Source organism: Octopus bimaculoides, chromosome 6, assembly GCF_046866305.1.
Source record: "Octopus bimaculoides isolate indiv1 chromosome 6, ASM4686630v1, whole genome shotgun sequence".
Lineage (NCBI taxonomy): Eukaryota > Metazoa > Mollusca > Cephalopoda > Octopoda > Octopodidae > Octopus > Octopus bimaculoides.
Window position 1 is genome coordinate 118,885,390 of NC_142933.1, and position 23,732 is coordinate 118,909,121.

The 23,732-nt window shown below is 34.3% G+C and overlaps 1 protein-coding gene across 1 annotated transcript in view; it reads right to left on the reverse strand.

The window, feature by feature from the left end:
- The window catches only part of LOC106881074 (tricarboxylate transport protein B, mitochondrial), a 39,981-nt gene that overhangs the window by 6,775 nt on the left and 9,474 nt on the right, over positions 1–23,732 (reverse strand). Inside the window, exons 2-5 of the mRNA XM_014931290.3 lie at positions 14,774–14,984; positions 11,717–11,802; positions 3,318–3,455; positions 2,886–3,106 (exon numbers count right to left, since the gene is read on the reverse strand). Coding sequence (XP_014786776.1) covers positions 2,886–3,106; positions 3,318–3,455; positions 11,717–11,802; positions 14,774–14,984 — 656 coding nt within the window. The remainder of the gene's footprint in view (positions 1–2,885; positions 3,107–3,317; positions 3,456–11,716; positions 11,803–14,773; positions 14,985–23,732) is intronic.

Genomic DNA, 23,732 nt, shown 5'->3' on the forward strand with positions numbered 1-23,732 from the left:
TAATTACATTAACTAATTATTACCTCACCATCATTTCTACAGCTTTCCTGAGGAAAATAATGTTACATATAGGGTTTCCTTTGGGAAAATAAAATAGTGACAATAACATCTAAAGATATCTCATAATACTGAGGACAACTGGAACCATATAGCATGACAGAAAACTAACATGGTGTGATGGGTATTTTTAATTCAAAATACATTGATTAAATTTATCGTTAAATTTTGCTTTCAATTATAGAAGAACTCTAACTCTAAAATAATTCCAGATTTCTCTCTAACCCCAGCTTCACTATTTAAATTATTATTTACATTTGTTTCGTTTTTGTTTTTACCATGCCGGCATGAGTTAGATAACTATATTATTGAGGTGTTGTTTTACAGCCAGAAGCCCTTCCTCCTACTAATAGCAACATGTTTTTTGACCCATAGCTGAGTGATTTTTCAAAGAGGTATCAATGTAAACAAACAGGTAAACACACAGAGTCTCTATCTACGAAAATCCACTTACAAGGCTTTGACCATCTCAAGACTTTAATAGAAGACACTTTAATAAGTTGCTATGCAATGGGACTAAACCTGAAGCTGCATGGTTAGGGAGCAAATACCTTAGCCCCAGAGTGATACCTGCACCTGAGTACTATGCAGTGGGACTGAACTTGAAACCATGTGATTAGAAAGTGAACTATTCTAACATTGCAAAAGAATAATAGTTTGAAATTGTGTTTTTTCCATTCTGGTATTCTAACGTACACCCTGGAAGATGTGAGCACACGCACGAGGGGCACATACACATTATCTATTGCATAGTTTTTGATTGGTCGACAGATATATCCTAATTTCAGAGCTGAAACTGAAAACATGCAGGCATGTGTGTGTATGTGTGTGTATATATATGTATGTGTGTACATATATATATCATCACACACAAATATGACCTAATTTCAGAATGTTTGAGGCCATATACATAGAAATGCTAAATTGTTATTATTACAAACACTTGTAACAAAGAAAACAGATAAAAACTAACCATGGCTCAGATTACAGTATAAAACCTCACATGAATATAGAAACATGAGATAAGTAAAAACATAGACAGGCAAATAGATATATAGCTATTGGCCTATACACATTAGATATGCATACACATAGCTACATATCAGCATCATAGTTTAACATCCACTTTTCCATGCTTGCATGGATCAGATGGAATTTATTAAGAGAGATATTCTATAGCTGAATGTCCTTCCTGTTGCCAATCCTCACCAGTTTCCAAGCAAGTTAATATTTTCCCAAGGCCAAACATATTTTTCATAGAAGATGCAAATGAACAACATTGCTTGTATGATGGTGACGCTTGTTTACAAATATCACATGATGTCAAGGAAAGGGTACACACAAATTCATAAATCCTCATTTTAACATGCACTTTTCTATACTTACATGGGTTGGACAGAATTTGTTGAGATAGATTTGTCTATGGCCAGAGGCATTTCATGTTACCAACCCTTACTTGTGTCCATGTAAGGTAATATTTCTCCATGACAAGACATTTTCAAAGAAGATTGGAAACAAAGGACGCCACTTACATGACAATGACATTCATTGTAAATGCAATGTCAAGGAAAGGAAACAACAACACACACACACACACACAGATATATATATGTGCAATGAGCTTCTTCCAGTTTCTGTCTACGAAATCCACTCATGAGGCTTTGGTCAGCCTGGGGCTACAGTAGAAGACATGAACCCAAGATTGCATGATTGGAAAGCAAGTTTATTAACCACACAGCTACACTCATATTTGTAGTGCTGGGATCGATAAATTAAGTACCAGTTACGCACTAGGGTCGATGTAATCGACTTAATCCCTTTGTCTGTCCTTGTCCAGCTCTCCTCATCCATCTGCAGCACATGACCATACCAGCACAAACGTCTCTCTTGCAGACCACATCCGATGCTTCTTATGTCCAACATTTTTCTCAGGGCACTTACACTGCCATGTGCACACTGACATTACACATCCAGCGGATCATGCTAGCTTCATTTTTTTCAAGCCTACGCATGTCTTCAGCAGTCACGGCCCATGTTTCACTGTCGTGAAGCATGGCAGTTTGCACACATGCATCATACAATCTACCTTTCACCCTGAGCGAGAGGCCCTTTGTAGGGGTAGAAGCTTTCTAAACTTTACCCAGGCTATTCTTATTCTAGTGGTAACACTCTCTGATCATCCACCCCCACTACAGACTTGGTCACCTAGGTAGCGGAAGCTATCAACTACTTCTAGTCTCTTCCCCTGGCATGTGATGGAGTCTGTTTTCTGAGCATCTGTGGTTTTTATTGCCCCTTTGCATCTGCAAAGCTATCTTCCCGGTTAATCTTCCTTTGATGTTGCTGCACCTCTTATGTGTCCATAGCCAACACTGGGTACATCTTATGGAGTTTCTACCTACACCTTTTCTACAGATCGAGCAGGGCCACCTACCTGAAGGGATGTGTGATGTGTTCGCCTTCCTACTTACGAGAACTTTGGTCTTTGCAGCATTGACTCTAAGGCCCTTCGATTCTAATCCTAGCTTCCACACTTGTAAAATTATTCCGTGAACTATTCAGCTGCTTTACAAAATACAGTTGATATTTTTTGGTGACTATGCAACGTAATTAGTGCTGGAAGTGGTTGCAGTGAAATCATAATAGCTGGATTAAAAAAAAAAAGGAATTCTCGGATGTTACCGTTGTTGTCAATAAGTAATTGCTGTTCAAAATTCAGAGCGAACAAAGCATGAATTAGAAATGTGATGCTATAATACTGAGACATAGCGGATATCTAAATAATCATAAAAATGGGAAGGATTAAAAGGAATAATGCCAAAACTAACCTGCATTCGTGTCTTTATGACATCAATAGGAGTATTACCAAATACAGATACAGCACCAGCAATTGCTCCAAAAAGCCCAGTTAGAAGCATAGGAACTTTGACATTTGGGTCCCCACCTCTGTATTTATCTTTGAGTGTTTCCATAACAAAAAATCGCATTGCTTGGTTAGAACCCTGCTTCAGGATAGTTGGTGTCAACCCTTGATATACGCCACGGATTCCTAGAAGCAAAATATTAGTTGGAGAATTATAGTTGTACAGCATGATATTTCAGACATTTTTCACAATGGAGTAATGACAAAAATACTGGTTTCATAAGATAAACATAAGAGACAAACTTAAATTGAATTACTTAAAGTAAATAGCAAAGTAAATATCATATTATCAGTTTTCATGGTATTTATATCAGCAAAGACAAAGTGTTAAACATACCTTTCTCTTTGATAATTTGATTTACTCCATGGAAGAAACCTTTAAACTTTGGATTGGCTGAGGTCTGATCATTGATGAATTTTACTTTAATAGTTTCCATTGGAGTAACTGCTAATATTGCTTCAGACACACCAGCACCTAAGAATATATATTCAATAAAGGAATTATATATTTGATACAGTAACCATTCAAGTTGTAATGTATTAAAAGTTACAAAATTGGGTTCCACCACATAGATTAAGCCATGAGGCAATATGAAACTTTAAAAAATAATAAAGACAAATCTGATGCTGTAACAGTAAAATATGGATCAGTAACCATGATTAGTGTTTTGGTCAGTCTAAATACTTTTAAATTATTTTCTTTATGTTTAGTTAAATTTTCTTCATCTATTCTGAACCAGTAGGAAGAAAAGATGGTGTTATCTTCAGACCAGAAATCTGGTCTAAGTACTTGCAAGAGTCAACTCCACTAAAGATATCTAAGGGTCTGTTGATGAGGATTAAGCAGATAACAAGTTAAGTTTACCACCAAATTTTTGTCCACCAAATTTCACTAACAAGGCTTTAGTTAATCCAAGTCTATGGCATAAAAACACTTGCACAGATACTGTACAGTTTGTACAAACCTGATCCATGTAATCAATAATAATTTTTTTAAAAATCATTTTTAGTCCTAAAGATCCACAGATCCAGTAATAACTTCTAGTTTTCTGCTGTAGATGAGAAAACAACTATTAAATGGATAGAATACCAATTGTGTGTTTATTTACAAAAGAGATAGGCAGTATTTGAAGTTCAAATTATTTAGCTGGGTTCCAGAAGTAAAATTGAAAACAAGAACAAAAATCAGAATAAATTATTACTTATTAGTCAAAATACTTGATAATACATGCACAAGAACAAATGACACACATGCTTACACAACAAATATAGTCACAGAAAAAAAAACCTTTGAGATATCTTAAATAAACCTAGAACAGTTAGGATTTCAGTGTTGAGAAGTAAACATTGGTTGCACAAGAAGTTCGGTAAGATTCCTGTCATTTGACTTTAATTCTAATGCAAAGATTGTGAACCACATTAGCAAATTAGATGCTAAATGTAATTCTTACAGAAAAGAAAGCCATAATGTGTAATTAACAGAAGTTAAATTCTATCATAGATAAGCTGCTGACATGTGAAAGGGAACAACAGAATGCAGATAATAATATATAATTTATTCAAATATAAGAGTCTCTGATTTAAGCAGAAGGCCAGAAATTTTAAGAGGAGAGGAATAGATGATACCACTAACCCCTGCACTTGACTGGTACTTTATCTTATCGACCTCTTGGAGGGATGAAAGGCAAAGTGACCTCTGACTGGAGATAACTCAGAAATGTAAAGAGCCAGGACAAATACAGTAAAGCATTTTGTCCAACACTAACAGCTCTGCCAATTTGCCATCCTAAATATAATAATAATGCTTTCTGACTTAGGCACAAGGTTAGCAATTTGAAAGGGAGGAGATTAATCAATACTATCAACCCCAAAAGAATGGATGAAAAAGATTGCCTTAGCAGGATTTGAACACAAAACATAATAATAATAATAAAAATAATAATAATAATAATAATCTAATAACAAAATGATATAAGAGATGGGCTACAGCAAATACTCTGCTCAATACCACAGATTTGCTTGTCAGTTGTTTGACCTTAACCAGTTGAGCATGTCCCTTGGTGGGTGACGATATGTGCATCTGTGATCATGAGCAGAAGTAGTGGGGGAGCATCATAGCCATGTGGTGAGAGGAATTCTTTGGGGTTTGGATAATTCACCTTTGGAAACATGGCTGTGTCATTCAACATCCCCAAACAAACCTCATTCAGGGACCTTTTGAGTGAGATGGGCTACCCGACCTGCAGAAAATTCTAACTAGGCCCCCACTTGCAAGGTCATGCACTGTTTATCTTGATATGAGATCACTATGTCGCGCCCATATGGTTGTGATGCATGTGCCTGGTGTACCCTTACCAGACGAGTAGTCATGATGGGTATAATGGGCTTCGTATATTTTACCCCAGTGTCACTTTGATGGCATGCACTGCTCTCTCGCTCAATAATAATAACAATAATAATAAGTGTGTGTGTGTGTGTGTGTGTGTGTGTGTGTGTGTGTGTGTGTGCATATATTTATAGTAGAGATTGCAGAATTAATACAATTTGAAAACAAAATACCTCGAGGTTAGTTACGTCCATTTATTCTAAGGTCAATTTAGCATTCGTCCTTACAAAGGTTGATAAAGTGTGTATCAGATTATCAGACAAGATAGAGGGTCCAATAAACTCTACACAAAGCCCTTGGTGAGCTGTGCCCTTGTCAAACAAGTGAAGCCAATAAAACGATAGAAGAATAAAAACCATGTGTAGGCAAGCAAAGTAGAAGTAAAAGATACTAAAAACACTGTACAAACTTTTGACAGAAAAAAATTCTAAATAAAATAATCATTTCCTGGTTTGGCACAGGGCCACAAACCTTTAGTTATTTCATTTTATTGTCTGCTTAGTTATGCCTTCCTATTATGAAATGCATAATCTACCATTCCATATTCTATTCTTCCATTTTGTTTGAATTTTCTTTCTTATTTCTCCTGTTATTTGCCAAAAAAACGTGAAAAGGATTATAAAAGAACAGCTGTCCAGGATAATGGATTATAGTAGTGGTGGTTGAAATAAAAAAAAAAAACTGCTCCTTCTATCATGCTATGTGTACTTTGCGGCTGACATAATTCACCACGAAAAATCAAGAAGCTTCTCTGTGGATACTCAATCTGCTAGAAATAGCAACCAAACATCCTTTAAATCACACCCTATCATCTTAAAAAAGTGTTGGGAGTATGGAGACAAACTGCATAATCCTAGATACATTGCCCAAAATAAAGACAGAATGGTCAGTTGGAAAGCTTTTGATCAAGTGTCTGTTCATTCAGAGCCCACCTGGGGCTAAAAAATAACAACACCCATAATTAACATGAGCCAAGAAGGAAGCTTCTCAATAGGTGTTACACCTGCTAGAAATAGCAGTCAAACCCTTCTTTTAAAAAATGCAGATTTTGGATGATATAGTTTTAAATATAAAGAATAAAAATGATGGTCATGGCTGGAGCGTATCTGGTCATAGGTTTGCTTGATCATTACTAGCCTGGGCTAAATAAGATAGCAACAATATTCAACAAGGTGAAGAGATAACTAGATAATCTTTGTAGAATATTTGGCAGTTTTCATGTGAAAGGAAGTGGAACCAACTGTGCTACTGTGAATGAAGAATTAATCACACTAGGGAAGAGGAAAAAAATAAAGTTGGAGAGCAGGGAACTGAGTAGGCAAGAGAAAGTGAAGAGTAAAGGATGAAGAGACTAGAGATAGATGAGTAACAGTAGTTTTCTTCTTTTTCCATATTTTGAAGTTTAGAGAGGCATTTGTTGCTATTTCTAACGTCTCACATTCACACCGTAACAAAGACTGCATCACAAATTTCTCCACATAGACAACTACTGAAATACATTACAGTAATGCCTCACTTTAGGAGGACCTGCTTTACGAGACACCAGGTTTAAGAGTTTTATTTTTCAAGCACAGAGATTCAAATATCGATTGAAGTGCAAAAGTTTCTGCTACCATAACAAATGCTTCTGCATGTCACTGAGAAATTTAGAGAGTGAAAAAAGCTTCTAACAAACAACTCTAGACTTGTTTTATAAAAAGAAATCTACATGTCCGTCTGTGAGTGCTTGTGAATCAGTGATTGCGTCTACAAGTGATGGTGTGTATGAGTCTAGTGCAAGTGAAAGCGATACAGAAAATGGTCATAATAATAATATTTTTTATTATAAATAATCTTGACATTCTTTTTACATTACATAAAATATTCTTTACATTCTACTGTTGATTCATTGCCATTACGAATATTATAAATGTTACAGGTAAATATTTTTCTGGGAATGAATTATGATTTATAACATTGCTACTTTGGGAAATTACTGCCCTGCTTTACGAGTTTTTGCTTTACGAGCTTTTGCTTTACGAGCGGTCACCAGGAACAGATTAACTCATATGTCACGGCATTACTATACTTATGTTATATACAATTCCTCCAAAAATTAAACTGCTACTGTTGCTGGGGTTATAAAACTAGCTAGATTATGGTGCCATATATTTGTTCAATATATGTTTTTCTTTTATTTTTACCATTTGTCTCAAACAAAGATACAACTGGTATCACTCTATGGATTCCAGAAAAATACATGTTAGGAACTTAACCAAGCTACAAATCAAATAACAGACTGAAACAGTTTGAAAAGAAAAGAATTTGTTAATTATACATAACTGCATTAGGCATTTTAATATGTGTGGTTACTACAGAGTCACTGAAACAGAGTATATAAGGTTTAATGCAAATTTGATTTAATAAAGATTAAACTGAACCAAAGTAAATAGAACAGGAGTTTAGATATAAAAAGGGGGGGTCTCCACTCAACAGCAGATAAATCCAAAACATTTAGTGTTAAAAATTCAAAATCCAAGTAAAAATAAGTCGAATAAAATACTGTAAATAAAAACCAACAAAATGAATTACCTTTAATGTTATTCCTAAAGTGGTAGAAAAAAAATTCAAGAAATGTGTTAGATTTTCATCGTTTCCAGATTGTGTTAACGAGTTTATAAAACCATTTGGAATATTGGGGTTCTTTCCTTCAAAATTGTACGACCAAAGTTTGAGTTCTGTACTTTAGAGGGCCATTAAAATTCATTTCTTACTTTAGAATATAGTTTTAAAGTTACAAGAGAGGTGACAACACTGTACAACATTCGAAATAATTAACGAATTGCTTTCAACAAGAGTTGCTTGTACCTAATTCACCAGGAACATTTATCTTTTACTCTACAAGACTATTAATAATAATTAGAAAACATTACAAGCTATTTTCACTTATTGTTTAATGAATAGATTCCACTGAATTCAGTCTTTACAAGTAATTTGATAAGAAAGTATAATGCAACTTTGCCTTAATCAGCAAAGCCAGAAAGTAATTATTACCTCAATTTCATGGTGTGTCTTAAAACTGGCAAGGTTTAGAATATATTTTAACTATATTAGGATGAACATTACAAATTAAATTAGTGTAAAAAAGAAATTACAATTTTATTTTTAGTTGATAATTTTATACTAGAATCTAATATTTTTCTGGATCTCTTACACATTCCTATTTATTACTCAATAGACATTGCATTAATTCCCAATTATTTTTAGCTCTAGTTTGTGATTCTCAATAAAGCCACTCAAAAATTTAACAGTAGTTGTATGATTCATAATCACTTCACCAGTGAGCTAATTTCGCTTCATAATTTGAATCAAGATGAATTGTCTTCATGCATCCTTAAGAAATTAATCAGACTGGATGATCTTCAAAACCAAATCAACAATTAATGGTTCCCACAAATACCAAATGAAGAACAAGAAAAGAATTTAGAGTAGTTCTGATCAAAACATAATGTAAGATAATTAAAAATAAACTGTTACCACAAGCAACAAGGATATATAAAAATAGTTGATTATTTATTAGTATTACAGAAGAATCTGTCCTTCAGATATAAAATACCAAAATATTACAAAAAGTATTCATCCCATTGGCTGGTACTGATAACTATTCTCAACAGAATAACAAGTCAGGGACAGTGTAAGTATCATGAGCCTTCATATGGTTATGTAGCAAAGTGAAAGAATTATCAGGGAGTTGAATAAAATGCCTTGTAGTAGTCATTCTGGCTCTCTGTATTGCAAGTTCAAATTTTGATGAGGTCAATTTTGTCTTTTGACCTTTTAATGTTGATAACTAAAATACAAGTTTGGTACCACAGCCAATTCTTCTTCCTCTCTTTGCAAGAAATCAGCTGCGTTCAAACCTGCAGAGGGATGGGATTCACCAAGTTTAAAACACCCAAAACATACTATTTATCATGACAGCAACCCTATAAGACCCCTGAGGAGTTGAGGGTTCAAGAAAAGAAAAAAGGATACAGTAAATTATGCAATAAGAAAAAAGGTTCAACTTTATTGAGCACAATAATGAGCAATTAAAAATTTTCGTGTAATGAAGCTATAATAACCTAATTAAACAGCGACAAGAAGCTTAAAAGACCTTAATTACCCTCGAGAAATGAAGTTAAAAATCATCTGAAATAGTAAACAATCTCATATAAGTTTTCATATTAATCTCTCTCTCTCTCACATACAAAACTTAAATTTCATAGTGATCATAGACACAGATTTTTCAGGAAAAGAAAATACCTTAGCTGATGCCCTCTTCAGTTCCATAAAATACTTCAGCTCTTATTGGTTGCTGACTCAACCACTCAAGTAGAACCCACTATGACCTACTGCTAACATATCTGAGACCGTACTACTGCAACACACATGCACACACTTTCCAGATTGTTTCTGAAGATTGATATAATTCAAATGGCTCAGAAACAGACCATTTCCTATCTGACTATCCCATCATAACTACAGTGGACTTGTCTGCTCCACTGAAGCAGTTAGCTTCATATTTCCTCAACTCAGGACTATCTAACACACCAGAAGTTCTTCTTCTTATCACTTCCCAGATCTAGCACTAAAAACTATGTTCATCAAAATATTCTTTCTCAAAATCGTAGCCGTCTGTATTTCCTTCCCAGAATTAAAAACATCTGAGATTCCCTCCCCAGCCATGTCCTCATTGCTGGTGTCAACTTAGAAATGTTCAACTTGACATTTATCATATCAATCTCATTAGAACTCCTTTTCTTTCCTCTGCACTGGTTATTAAAATAAAAAGTAAGCCTGTTGGCTTACAAATTAGGAGTTTGGGAAGCAGAGATTCATTTTTTTTTTGTTTCTATTCTTTTTATTTCTGCTTTAAATTGGGTTCCTCATAGGTAATATGATATTTTAAAGGAAATTACAATTCATGATATATGGACAGGTAACAAAAAGGTGGAATGCCAAACGAATACACGTGTGTGCAACAAGCAGAGGAAAAACCTGATTGTTTATATATTTGACGAAATCCAGTAACTTCACATGACATATAAGTAAACTTTGCATGCAACAAAGAAACAAATGTGAACTTCATTAGTAAACAACTAATCATTGTACATTATTTACATATAAGTAAACTAAGACTGACATAAACAACAGGGTGAGTTGACATGATGTTGAATTACCAGCTGAAGTCTTTAACATATATATATCTATCCAACAGCATACATAGTAGACTGAGGTGAAGAGGTTATCATGCATATATTCAGTTAAATTATGTACAGGAAGGTTGAGAATTCATTCTTCTTTCTTTTTTTTTTTTTTTTAATTAGTTGAAATCTTTTGCAAACTGAAGACCCATTTGCATGTGTTAGAAAGTTACAAATCTGTAACCAATATCTGTTTGTGGGTGAATCATATTTGTTCATTTTTTTGTACTATAAAGAAATATCTAAAAGATTACATATCATAATTGGTATAAAATATAATTCAAGAGAAGAAAAAGTAATATCTTCCTCAATGGAAATATAACATTACACTTTAGCTAATTAAACAGACATACTACAATAATTTTTCATTTGCAGTCTTAAAAAGAAAAAGAAGTTTAATAATAAAGTTGCAAATCTGGTGAGAGTCTGCATCGCAAAAATTAATCTAAATGGGAGTTCACAGAATGTTTTATAAGGTCAATATCTGTAAGGAAAGGAAAGTTTAACAGGTCAAGCTCTTAACCCACTCAACAGAGATAAAAATGGAAGCATTTTTTGACTAACCATAGGTTGTCAACTGAAATACAATTACACTTTTACTCAGAAGGTATTGGTCAGCCTAAGGCTTTAATAGAAGACACTTGCTCAAGTGTGCCATACAGTAGGATAGAACCTGAAACTGTAGAGTTACAAAGCAAACTATATCTACACAGTTATGTCTGTGCCTCACAAACACATTCATACACACAGAAAAACAAATACATGGCTGTGTGGTAAGAAGTTTACTTCCCAACCACATGGTTCCAGGTTCAGTCCCACAGTATGGCATCTGGGACAAGTGTCTTCTACTATAGCACTGGATTTACCAAAACCTTATGAATGGATTTGGTAGACAGAAACTGAAAGAAGCCTACTGTCATCATCACCATTTGATGTCCGCTTTCCATGGATGAACAGTTTGATGGAAAACCAGAAAGCTGTTGGACTGTGTGTACATGCGTGCATGTGTGTGTGTGTGTGTGTGTGTCTCCTACCACTGCTTGACAGCCAGTGTTGGTTTGTTTACATTCTATACTTATAAAAGTTTTTCTTAAAAAGAATTAGAACGTTATAAAAGAATCTTACCTAAACCACACAGCAATCGCTTATTCATTGGCAAGTTTCCCTTCTCATCCACAGAACGTTTCTTGAATTCTTCAAAAGCACCAAACCTAAAAGAATACCAACAAAAATCAGTTTTACCACATGATTTTTTTAAATATATCAAAAGTATCGAGTGAGTGTATACACATATTTATCAATGTGTTATGTTAGTGTACATGAAGAAAAAGCAGAAAGATAAATTGGATTATAAGAGGAATCAGTCGTGGTGTATATGAGAGACGGCTACACTAGTATGGAGATATATATGAATGATGACATGTGGGTGAGGAAGTACCAGATGTGGAAGGAACCAGTGGAAGAGAGACACCAGCTAAGACATAGGTTAGAAATGGTGAAGGCTGACCTCAGGAAGCAGAACCTCAAAGAGGAGATGATAAAGTTGCAGGGTGCTATGTTTGAGAAGATCCTGTCCAAACTATGTAAACATGGAATAAGGAACACACAAATATGATAATGATAATCATCATTAAGGTGTTGATAATGATGGTGATGGTGGTAGTGATGATGATGACGATAGAATATGAGCAGTTTAAAGCATTTAATAGAAATAAATATATAATCAACCAAGTCTTACACTATTTCAAATTTTCCTTTAGAAACAGTATTCTAAAACAAATGGACTTTATTAATAATTTTAACGAAATCCAGATGTTGGCAACTTCAATTAGGTTCTGTAATTAAAGTTTATTGTTTGTATATATGCAAAGCTTTTCTGGTGTTTTTATATTAACCTTATCTTTATGTTTCTACCTTTACTACTACTTCATGAGTGAGCCTATTTGAGACTATTTTCTGATCACCTTCAGATCTAAACATATGATCATTTCCATGTAGTTAACATAGGATTGCATGCAGCATAATGGATATAAACATACCAAAATTTTATATTTGAAATTATTGTTCTGAGTTCAATCCTAACTATATGTAACTTATCTCTTAATTAGAAAATAGACAACAAAGCAATGTTAATCCTCATAAAACCTCATATTACTCTAGTAATAACTGCTTTCAAAATAGAATGTTCATGTAAGGAGTATCTGGATGATGGCATGTGCTTTGGAGCATTCAATTGGCTACGTTTATACCATAGATTGAGAGCAAGTATGGCTAGGTGACTGAGAAGTTTGTTTTGCAATCACAAAGTGTTGGGTTTCAGGTCACTGTCTGGCATCTTGATCAAGTGTCTTTTGCTCAAGCCTCGAGTTACTTGAAGGCTTATGAGTGATATTAAGTAGACAGGCATCATGTGGATGGAATGGAAACCTATTGGACAGACAGTACCAGCAATCAAAATGGTCAGGTTTGTCAGACACAGAAACTGTGGTTATGCCTGAGGAATAATTAAGGATACAAATGTCCAGAATACTCAATCACTGGTAATTTAATGAGAAGGCAATATTAATTCTCAAAAGTGATAGGAGATCCATTTATTTATGTCATACATCTGCTCAAGCAAACTAAATCGAGCTACTCAACTGCAACAATCTTCTGATACTGAATAAACAATTGAAAAGAGAATTACTGAGCCCAAATCAATAGAAACTGAAGGTTGAAATCAGTTTATTGTCAGAAAACATTTGTAACAGACAAAAAAAAAAAATCATATGTAAGACCAGCTGTTTCGCAACAAATATACTATTTAGATACTTGTTTTGCCATCAATAAACTATGATTTAGAACAGATTTAATTTGACAATTCAGTATAAGTAGAAATATTTGCTATTTATTCTGTCTTCGCTGAAAAAAGTTTTCTTTTTCTCTCAAAGACACAGTCCTGAAACATCAAATTCCTCTTCTCTTCAAGACAAACTTAACCAAACTAATGAAATTCACTGTCTAAACTAAGACACTAAATTTGTTTGCTTAGTCCACCAAGATACTATGAATAAACGTAGTTCACTATATAATCACTGATCTACTTGATCAAGTCCTGCAATAAAAGCATTCACACCATAGGCTTGGATAGTAATGAAGGAATTCTCATGATAAGCATGGACCATGACAAAAGCAGTCACCACTTAGATGCAATTCTCCCTATGGGTCTGGAACATGATGGAGCCAGCAAGGGAGCCTCTATTTTGTCAATCTACAAGAAACAGTAGCCAAATTTTCCTCAAATGACATGCTACCTTTCTATCTTGGATAATGTGGGTGTGGTCCTAAGTTCTGGTTGGTCCTAAGTTCCTTGCATATGGAAAAAAGATGAGATAGTCATAGCTGGAATGCATTTGAACACAAGTCAGCTTGATCTTGATATAAGAACTAGAGAGGAAATTCTCATCATGGGGCTTAAACTGTGACAATCACATCAAAGACCTGAAGTAGCAATCACATCAAAGACCATAGACAGACTAAACCAATTCTAACATAATGTTAAAGTGGACTGGACATTAATGAATTTTCACATGTCTTCCAAACATAATAGAATATTTAATGCATATTAAATGAAAGGGCAGTGTTAATAACTCTAACATAATTTTGAACTTAAAAAAGGGATTCTGGTTTGTTGCAGAATAGGTATTCGTTAGAAAGAGCAACAGATTGTTAAAGCAGCAGCTGTTAAATTGCAAGCAATCATCTGAAACTTCAGAATATTTCTTGTTTCAGTCACCAGATCACAGTTATGCTAGAGCACCAACAAGTATTTTACTCAATAATATCAGTTTTACTCAATTATATGTTTACCTCAACTTGATACAAGAGCAGACTAGTGTAATTATAATTATCAAGCTTGCCTCATTAAACATTAGTATTGACTGTGCTAATCATTTGAGATATACTTTTCACAATTATTGTCTATATCAGTTTTTTTACTTAGCTACTAAAACTGGTTTTAGATAATTATTGTAAAATAAGTAGACATGATTTGGGAAGCTCGTTGACAGATAACAAATTCACTTCACCTACTGTACAAAGTTCACTCCGATATAAAACATCAGTAACAGACAAAAAATTTTATGCAAAGATAAACAACATAAGCCTTTTTGTTAGCTATAGTACACATAAATAGTTACTTACCTGACAGCAGATTTGGGGATGGAACCATAGAGTAATACACTAAGTCCTCGATACAAGCCGCGAACACCATGTTCGGACACTGTAACTTTCACGCAATCAATTGGACCTTTATATCGTTTAGCTTGACCAGATTTTTCATCCAGTTGTAGCTGAGTTTTTACATATTCTGTCGGGAATGTAATACAGATTTCAATGCCACCTGTGATGCCTCCTTCAGGATGCAAAAGAGGGAAAATAAAGAAAAAAATTTTACAGATATGGATTCAATCATTGTTTCTGTAAGAAAAAAAAAATTAACTTAAAATTTGTCTGATTTTTCTAGTTTGTGTTCTAATTCATAATCTGGTTTCCATTTGCCCTACATTTATTCTCCTCATGCCTTTTTAGGGGCATCAAAGAATACAATTTCCTTCAACTTCCCTTTTTCAACACAATAAAAAAGGAAGAATTTAGCTGCCACAGGTCAAGTAACAAAATAGTTTTCCCCTCAACAGCAAATGAGTAATACAGGGATGTATAGACCAATGCTATAAGTAGTATAAACACTGTATGATCATAATATTGTAAGTCAACCAGTTCAAATTTCTCCTAAAGGGCTTAAGCAGGAGGGAGAGCAGTATCTATGAAACTTTCAGGGTGTCTGAGACCGGAGGGGGATAGGGCAGAAGGTATCCTCAAACCAGAGGCCTGGCCCAAATGCTTAAAACCCAAGGACCAGATTATAATGTTAAATTAGGCGACAATTTTACCACTCAAGCTTGGAGAAAGAATGACTCTAGTAAACTAACTAAATATACGCTAAATGAAAGCAAAGTAAGTTTACAATGTAATTTTGACATCTAAGCAGTTTACAAGACTTGTCACAGAGAAACAAGTCAATCAACGATTACAACTGTTAAGCTGAGTGCCTAGTGTACAAAATAGAAGGGGGTGGGATTTTGAAGGCAATTTGACTGCTATTTCCAGCTGGTCAAGAGACCCAAGAGTCTCCTTCATTGGTTTGTAGATTTTTATTTATAAGTAGACATCATCATTTTACATCCACTTTTCATGCAGGCAAGGTCAACTTTGCATTTCATCCTTCCAGAGTTGATAAATAAAGTACCAATCAAGTACTCACGATTGATTTAATCAACAATACACCAATCCTACTAAATGTTTTGACTTTGTACTAGAAATCAATTTTAGTTTTTTAGGAAAAAGAGAAAAGCATCAGCATAAAGTAATTTATTCTGTTGAACAGATCTGATCAATTGAAACTAAATATAGTAAAGTTGCTTTGAAACTAATTCTGTAAAATTAACAACCTTAAACTGTTTGAAGGTCATTGAAAGGACAAGGATTTAATAAGGTTTTTTGGTCTTCAAACATTTATTATACTTCCCATTTTATTTCAATACCATTTCTTCTGTAATATATTAGCTTTCTATTGATTTCTCTTGACTAGTAATGAAAGTCGGTTTTTGTTGAGGAATGATAAACGATGATGATGATGATGATGAATTGAATCCACTTTTATTTGTAAATTTTCTTTTAATGGTTGATATGCAGAGCGATTTGAAGCCAGTAGCAGAGGAGACCTTCAATGTTCTCAGCCCCCAGACCATATCCCTGCTCACTGCTATCAGGGTGGAGATGGCTATCCACAAGTGCAAGCCCACCCCCACCCCCCTGCTATCCTCCAGGGAAAAGCCTTTTCCATTTTGTTTGCTGGGACCATGAAGTGATCTGAATCACAGGAACTTATACATTCCACTCTTTAATGTAAAGTTACCCAACATAAATTGCTCTCATCACCATACAGTTCTTAAAAATAAATTTTAATTTATATTTAAAATTGAAGAAAATTCAATCTCTCAGGAGATAAACTGGATGCAGTAAATCCACTAGTTCTGCTATTCTGGTCTATATTATCATCTAGTTGTTGCTATTGTCGTTTAACCCCAAGTCAGTTCAGGTCTCAGACCAATCACCAAACGTGTTCCAACTGTAACCATCCCATCTATACAACCCAATATGTCATTAAAAAAATAAAATGGTGAGTTAAATATTCTAGCATGCTGAGTAACCACATCAATCAGCCCCACCCCCTCCCCGTAGGCTTTCATTTGGGGCTAAGGAATGTTTACAACAAACGGAAAGAAATGTGGAGGAACATAAAAATAGAAAGGAACACAATTATTACTAACGGTCTCTCAAATCGTTGATTTCATTTTGTTGTCAGCAGACAAAATATTTTACAAATGAACAAGCAAACAAGTCCAAAAATTAAGCTACAAACAGTTAACAGGTGGAAGAAATCAATCCTACTGCGTTTAATGCTACTGCTATATTTAAAGACATTGGAATAGTCCTATTGATTTTCTTTGCAGAAAGAGGAGGGAAAATGTTAGAAGATATATGAAATAATAAAGCATCAAAGTAATATTGTGAAGGGAGATAAGAAAATACTGCAATATAAAAAAATAGAAAACCGGAAATTAATTAGCAGGAAATAATAGCTAAAAAGAAAGAAGATATATTTTGATGATTCTGATCAAGTTACTTAAATAAATTACATTTAGAAAATGAAATTAATGAAACCAAAATTGTCATGTAATTAGATTACAAAAGTATATGTACAACCTTCCAGATATTAAAGCTATATAAAATATTGATTAATAAGATTTAATAAATCCATCTTGGCCAAATTTGGAGAACTATCCAGTTCATATATAGTATTAAATATGATATGAACTGGAAATGGATTATTTTTGACATGAGAATTTGAGAGAATTAAAGTCAGACAGCAAAATTCAGTACAATTTCACATGATTTTCTTTAGAATGACATCAACTTTGTAGAGAGTTAACTTAAAATACACCATTAGTTTAATGGAATTTGAAGTTTGGGCTGTCAATTTTAGAAAGATAGAACTCAATATTGTACCAATTTAATCATCTTCAAGCATTGCATCTGAGATGCATTCCAGAAGGCTGTGCCAGAAAATGCTGTTCTCTATTATCTGTGGTTAGCATTTGATTTCATGTTCTGTTTGTCTGCCAACAGCATCAATGTAGTTGAATGGTCTTTGTCCCCAATTAGAGTGCAAAAGTCTCCAAAATAGAACATCTGATATGGCCTAGTGTTCAGCATGATACACAATAGGTCTAACTATAAAATCATAAATGAATTCCATCCAGAATTCCGCTGGGGTAAAATTTTACTTAGTAAGGTGAACAGTAACATAATATTAGAAGTGAAAGAATTTCAAATTATACCCACAGTGAGAAGAACCACTCAAACTAGTTGCTTAATTCTGGTCACAAATGGCAGGGAAGACAACTCTTGAATTTGAATTAATCAAAAATTGAGTACAGCGAGGAGTAGGTGATGATTGATTAGCAACATGGATGATAAATCAATTCAGTCTTAGACTTTATCAGTTGGACAGTGTGATCATTCATACAGAACAACTACTGAGATAGATAGAATTTTTGTGAATGAACACTGAGTATGTTATAACTTGAATATACATAAATACCTGCTGCATGAAAAACATAAATTTTATATGCTACTGATTACCATAATGTCACAGGAAAGTTTCATTTTAACCTTTTAATGGTTTCAATCATTGGCTTGCAGCCCTGCTGGGCAAAACCCAGCAAAAGTTTTTAAGTGATTATATCAGCTCTAGTTGGTACTTATTTCATTGGCCTTAAAAATAAAGGCAAAATTTGAACTCAGAACAAAGAGAGGTAAGTTACAAGTATTTTGCCTGATGCTCTACCAACTCTGGCAGTCCACTGTCTAATGGTTATCAAATATAAAAATATAAAAATGAGAAACTGTAGTTTATTTTAAGTAAACTTAAAAGTGCTTTGTTCATCACTATTTACTCAGCTAACTCACTGGGTGATGGATATTTATAAAGTATGAAAATCTATTACCATTCGTAGAGAATTATTATTAGTGACTGAATTGTTTCAATTTCCACATGGAACTAATTTTAGAAGCTTACTTCCCAACCACATGGTTCGGGGTTCAGTCCCACTGTGTAGCACCTTGGGCAAGTGTCTTCTACTATAGCCTCAGGCCGACCAAAGCCTTGTGAGTGGATTTGGTTGACGGAAACTAAAAGAAGCCCATCGTATGTATGTATGTGTGTGTGTGTGTGTGTGTGTGTGTGTGTCCAGCATCACTCGACAAGTGATGCTGGAGTGTTTATGTCTCTGTAACTTAGTGGTTTAACAAAAGAAACTGATAAAATAAGTACTAGGCTTACAAAGAATGTCCTGGGGGTGATTTGTTTGTGGAAAGGCAGTGCTCCAGCATGGCCACAGGCAAATGACTGAAACAAGTAAAAGAGTAAAAACTGGGATGTCTTATTGGTTAATTTTCTCAATGATTCAAGTTTATCCCTGCTATTTAATAAATACAATGAACGAAAGTGTGCCAAAACAGTTAATAGAACACGGGATTCCCTGGCCCTTAAGGATTCCATCTTCATAAGCCAGGTTAATAGAATCTATTGGTCCCAGGTTGAGGTGTAATGGAGAAACAAGACAGAGTGACAATACAGTGAACAAGCAAAATTAAACTTAGGCTACAGATTCAGCACACTACAAGCTTACAATGTAAAGAAAGAACTAATGAAAAATTGTGTGTGTACGTGTGTGAGAGAGAGTGCATGCATGCATGTGCACCTAATAAAACAGATCAGTGCAAACACATACAGACACGTTCATGAACAGGTAGATAAATATGTATTGTAATTTTATTAATGTCTGAAGAGAAACAGAGCTAAAATCTTAAAAACCAACCAATGACCTATTTCGTGATCAATAAGCTGAATTGTGATTAATGGCATTGTCAGTAACACACTGTCTTTAATGCTACTGATAAATACTTCACAGTAGCTTGGCTGGTGTTGCAGACTCACAGCAAACAGAAACTGGCTTCTCACTTTCAATATCGCTCACATAGTCTTTACGATAAGCCTTCTGTCAATGCATGTGATTGCTCCATTCAAGGACTTACTTCCTGTGCAAACATCAGAATCAGCTTCAATTAACCAGCAATATCACTTAACAAGTAGGTGAAAACATTGTTTTGTTGGTTTCAAGTTCAACCAAAGGTCAATACTCAAATGCATCAACTTATTCCAGTCATTTTTACTAAAGAAAAACAAACCCAGAAATTCATTTGGGGAGATGATAAACCTGAGCCAGACTGTTTCTGAAAACTTCAGTGGCTGAACAGGTTCATACTGATCTCTTAATAATAAATGTTTGACAGTTAGTGAAGCAGAGAAAAAGTGTGGTTATAATGTCAATAGTTCTGTCACAATTACACATAATAACTGGACCAAATCTAGATCAAAACCTAACTAATTTAGCACTCCACAACCTCACCATGGTAGCTATCACAATAACTGAAATATTAATTCTACTATAAGCACAAGGCCTGAAACTTTAGCAGGAGTGACCAAGCCAATTACATCAATACCTGTGGTACTTATTTTATTGACCATGAAAGGATGAAAGACAGAGTTGACTGGCAAAATTTGAACTCAGAACATAAAGAGCTGGCAGAAGCTACCACTCAATAATAATAATTGTTTATGATTTAGGCAAAAGACCAGTAAGTTTTAAAAAGTGGGAGTTAGCTGATACCCTCAATCCCTCTGGAGAGAAGAAAGACAAAGTTGACCCTGGTAGGATTTGAACTCAGAACATAAAGAATTGTAACTGAAATTTGAAAGGCACTTTGATTGATTTTGCCCATTCATAACACTTTTGGGGGAAGGAGCAGGATTTGAACTCAATACAAAAAGAGCCAGGGCAAATGATGCAACACACCCAATCCACCATTCGTACTGTTCCACCAATCAACTAACCTGGATTGATACTTTTTTGTATCAATCTTGAAAGGATGAACAGCAAGGGTGACTCAGCAGAATTGGAACTTAGACCACATAGTGAATGAGAACAGATACCATAAGGAACATTCTCCAAGACTAACAATACTGCCAATTCACCAATAATAATAATAGTTCTTTTTACTACCAGCATAATGCCTGAAATTTTGTGGGAGTTGATTACATCGACCTCATAAAACGAATAACAGCCGTGGTCCCAGTTAAGACTTACAAGAAAAAAAAGTTCATGTGCTATGATAATAGGTGGTTCCAAACATTTAATGATAGACCCTTCTTCAAAACAAACTTTTTCTTTCAAGTGTCCTTGACAATTCAGGGCTTACATATCCCCATGACAAGGTTATGTCAGTTACAGATTTTATAAAGAATAGAAAGATTGAGAGAGTCAATTGTTTGAAGCTTAAGTTCTAAAGGGTGAGAAAAATAAAAGGAGAGAAGAAAAGAGAGGTGAGGAAGTAAAAGTATGAAAAAAGAAAAATAGAGTAAAGCAAGAAATAGGACAGAAAAGGAAAAGAAGGAGAAAAGGAAAGAAGTTATTTATTGAAGAGCAAAGATGTGTGACATTTGAGTTATTATGGAAGGTCATTATATCCATCTAAAGGAGAACCTTTGCTATATTTCACAAAAAATCACTACCATCAAGAAGTACAAACTACAAAAGCACTGAAGCTTACATATGCATTTGTGGAAGGCTTGTGTGAGATACACACCAATGTACTAGTTAATTAAAAACTATTTGATCAAGTTCACAATCGCAAAAGAAAAATGAAATTAACATACTAATTAAACAACAGAAGCAACAATAGATTATAACCATGGAAAAAACATCTTTCAACAACTGATACCATCTATAAAAGTTATTAAAAGGAACTTGTAAACAACGACAGGGTTAAAACTCCTGTGGACTTGCTAAACAAAATGAACTATTTTGATAAAACTCTTCAGATTAAGGGTAAGCTTATCAGTAAATTTTCATCCAAGAAGTTTCAGGACTGATAACTTCAATTGCACAGATTAAATACATACACTCACCCTACAATTCATTGGTAGGCCTAATAGGTTTGCATTAGCATGTGTACTTTAAGAAAAATTTAACATTGGCAATCTGATAAATTAACCTGTAAAAATGAGGTTACCGTATACTTTTCATTTGAATAATACAAAATAGGACAGTATTTTTTCTTTTTAGGAATAAGCACAGCATACTTTAAATATATGAGTAAAAATACATGTACAAAAAGGAATATATATATATATATATATAGAAATGTTAAGCCCTGCATATGTAAGGTTTACCAATGTTTTGCAGTATTTCATGATTTGGGCCTTGTTTTACAGGTTGGATGCCCTTCCTATTACCAAACACTTTACAGGATGGTCCGACTGCATTTCATCGTGGCCACCAGCACAAGAGAAATCGTTTGCCAAGACTGAAGTGTTCCCTATACACTGCATCAGGTTTTATTTAAAGTTACTACTCTGAAAAACAGGTTGCCTTCACTGCTACTTGCAGAATCCACATCTTCCTTACATAAGCTTTTAATCTCAGCCTAGAATACTGAAAATACAACTATTAAATACTGTAAGTAATATCTGGGAGAGGAACGAGTGGGAGGAGGTTGAATACAATAAGAGGGGCTGTAAAAGGTAGGATATGGGGAAAGTGTGTCACATGAGATGGGCTGAAGGAGATAGAGGAGAGTTAGATAAGAAAGAAGGTGTAAAAAGAACAGTTGTTTAAAGTACTAATAAAAGAAATGTTACAATCTGTGTTTGAGGACTAATGTAGGATTGTTTACCGATCAGATCTTTAACTCACGTTTTAGATGTAGATTTAGAATATATTTAAAAAAACAACAGAAAACAAGTGTGAACCAGTGGGAATCAATATTTTAGTTTAATGATGATAAACATTTCTGGAATACGCATACGAATTGATGCAATGCAGCTTTAACACTAAATAACTGCAATGAAGTGGATTTTAAGTAAAAGATATGAAAAAAATATTTATTAAAAAGTTACATAAAGCAGCATTATAGTTGTGAAGTACAAGATAACGAGTATTTCAATTAGGTCATCAGTCTAAGTATTCAATGAATATAAAATGAACTTACTTATGAAATTCAAAGTAATGTAGAATGTTTAAATCACTGAGAAGAAGCAGATAATTAACTGGCTTTAGGTTTCTAGCCTAAGTTCTGTTACTGTTGTTTCTGAGAGCAGTCTGTTGCCAAAGCAGAAAATATCTGTAAAATGTCACCGTCATTTTTTTTTACATATCATCATTTTATATCTGTTCTCCATGGGTAGGACATGCTACCAATGTTACAAGTCAATTTTTTTATTTTGAGTTACTATCATGCAAGATATGTTGAACAAATGATCGGCCATCCTCCACCACTACATAACACCAGTCAACACAGTGCTCTGTCATCTCAATGATGGGGTTCAACATCCTGAGATTAGTCTTCACCATTTTGCCATAAGTTCTGGATCCTCTCTTCCACAAGTTCCACATCTTTGGACCAACATTTTTTGGCTATTAGAATCATCAATTTTTTAGGAGTACAAATCATTTCAAACAAGAGTGGTTGCCCAGTTATTCTTTTCTCTTTATTCAAAGACACACAAATATGTGAGAACACTGAAACCTGATGATGGCCTCTTTAATTTCAAGACTGATTCGTCAAAAAGTAACATCATAAACTTAACAGATTGGCAGAGTTTTAACAGCACCAATCTTACTTATTTTGAAGGGACTGCAAAGGTCATGGGCATAGTTACTTCATCCATTCCAAGCCAATAAGTACTTTGAATTAAAAGAAGACAACAAAAGCTCTACACCACAAAATCTAGCATTTCTGTTGAGTATAAAGTTAATTTTTGTTTAAATTAGAAGTGAACTTGAGATTAACTTGATTCTAAAATTTGCACACATATCTAATATTAATAAAAATCTCATTTCTGGATTTGAATGGAGGATCTGAGGAATTTTCAAGCCCACAACACAAATAGTTTAAGAGAAGAACAGTCATTCTA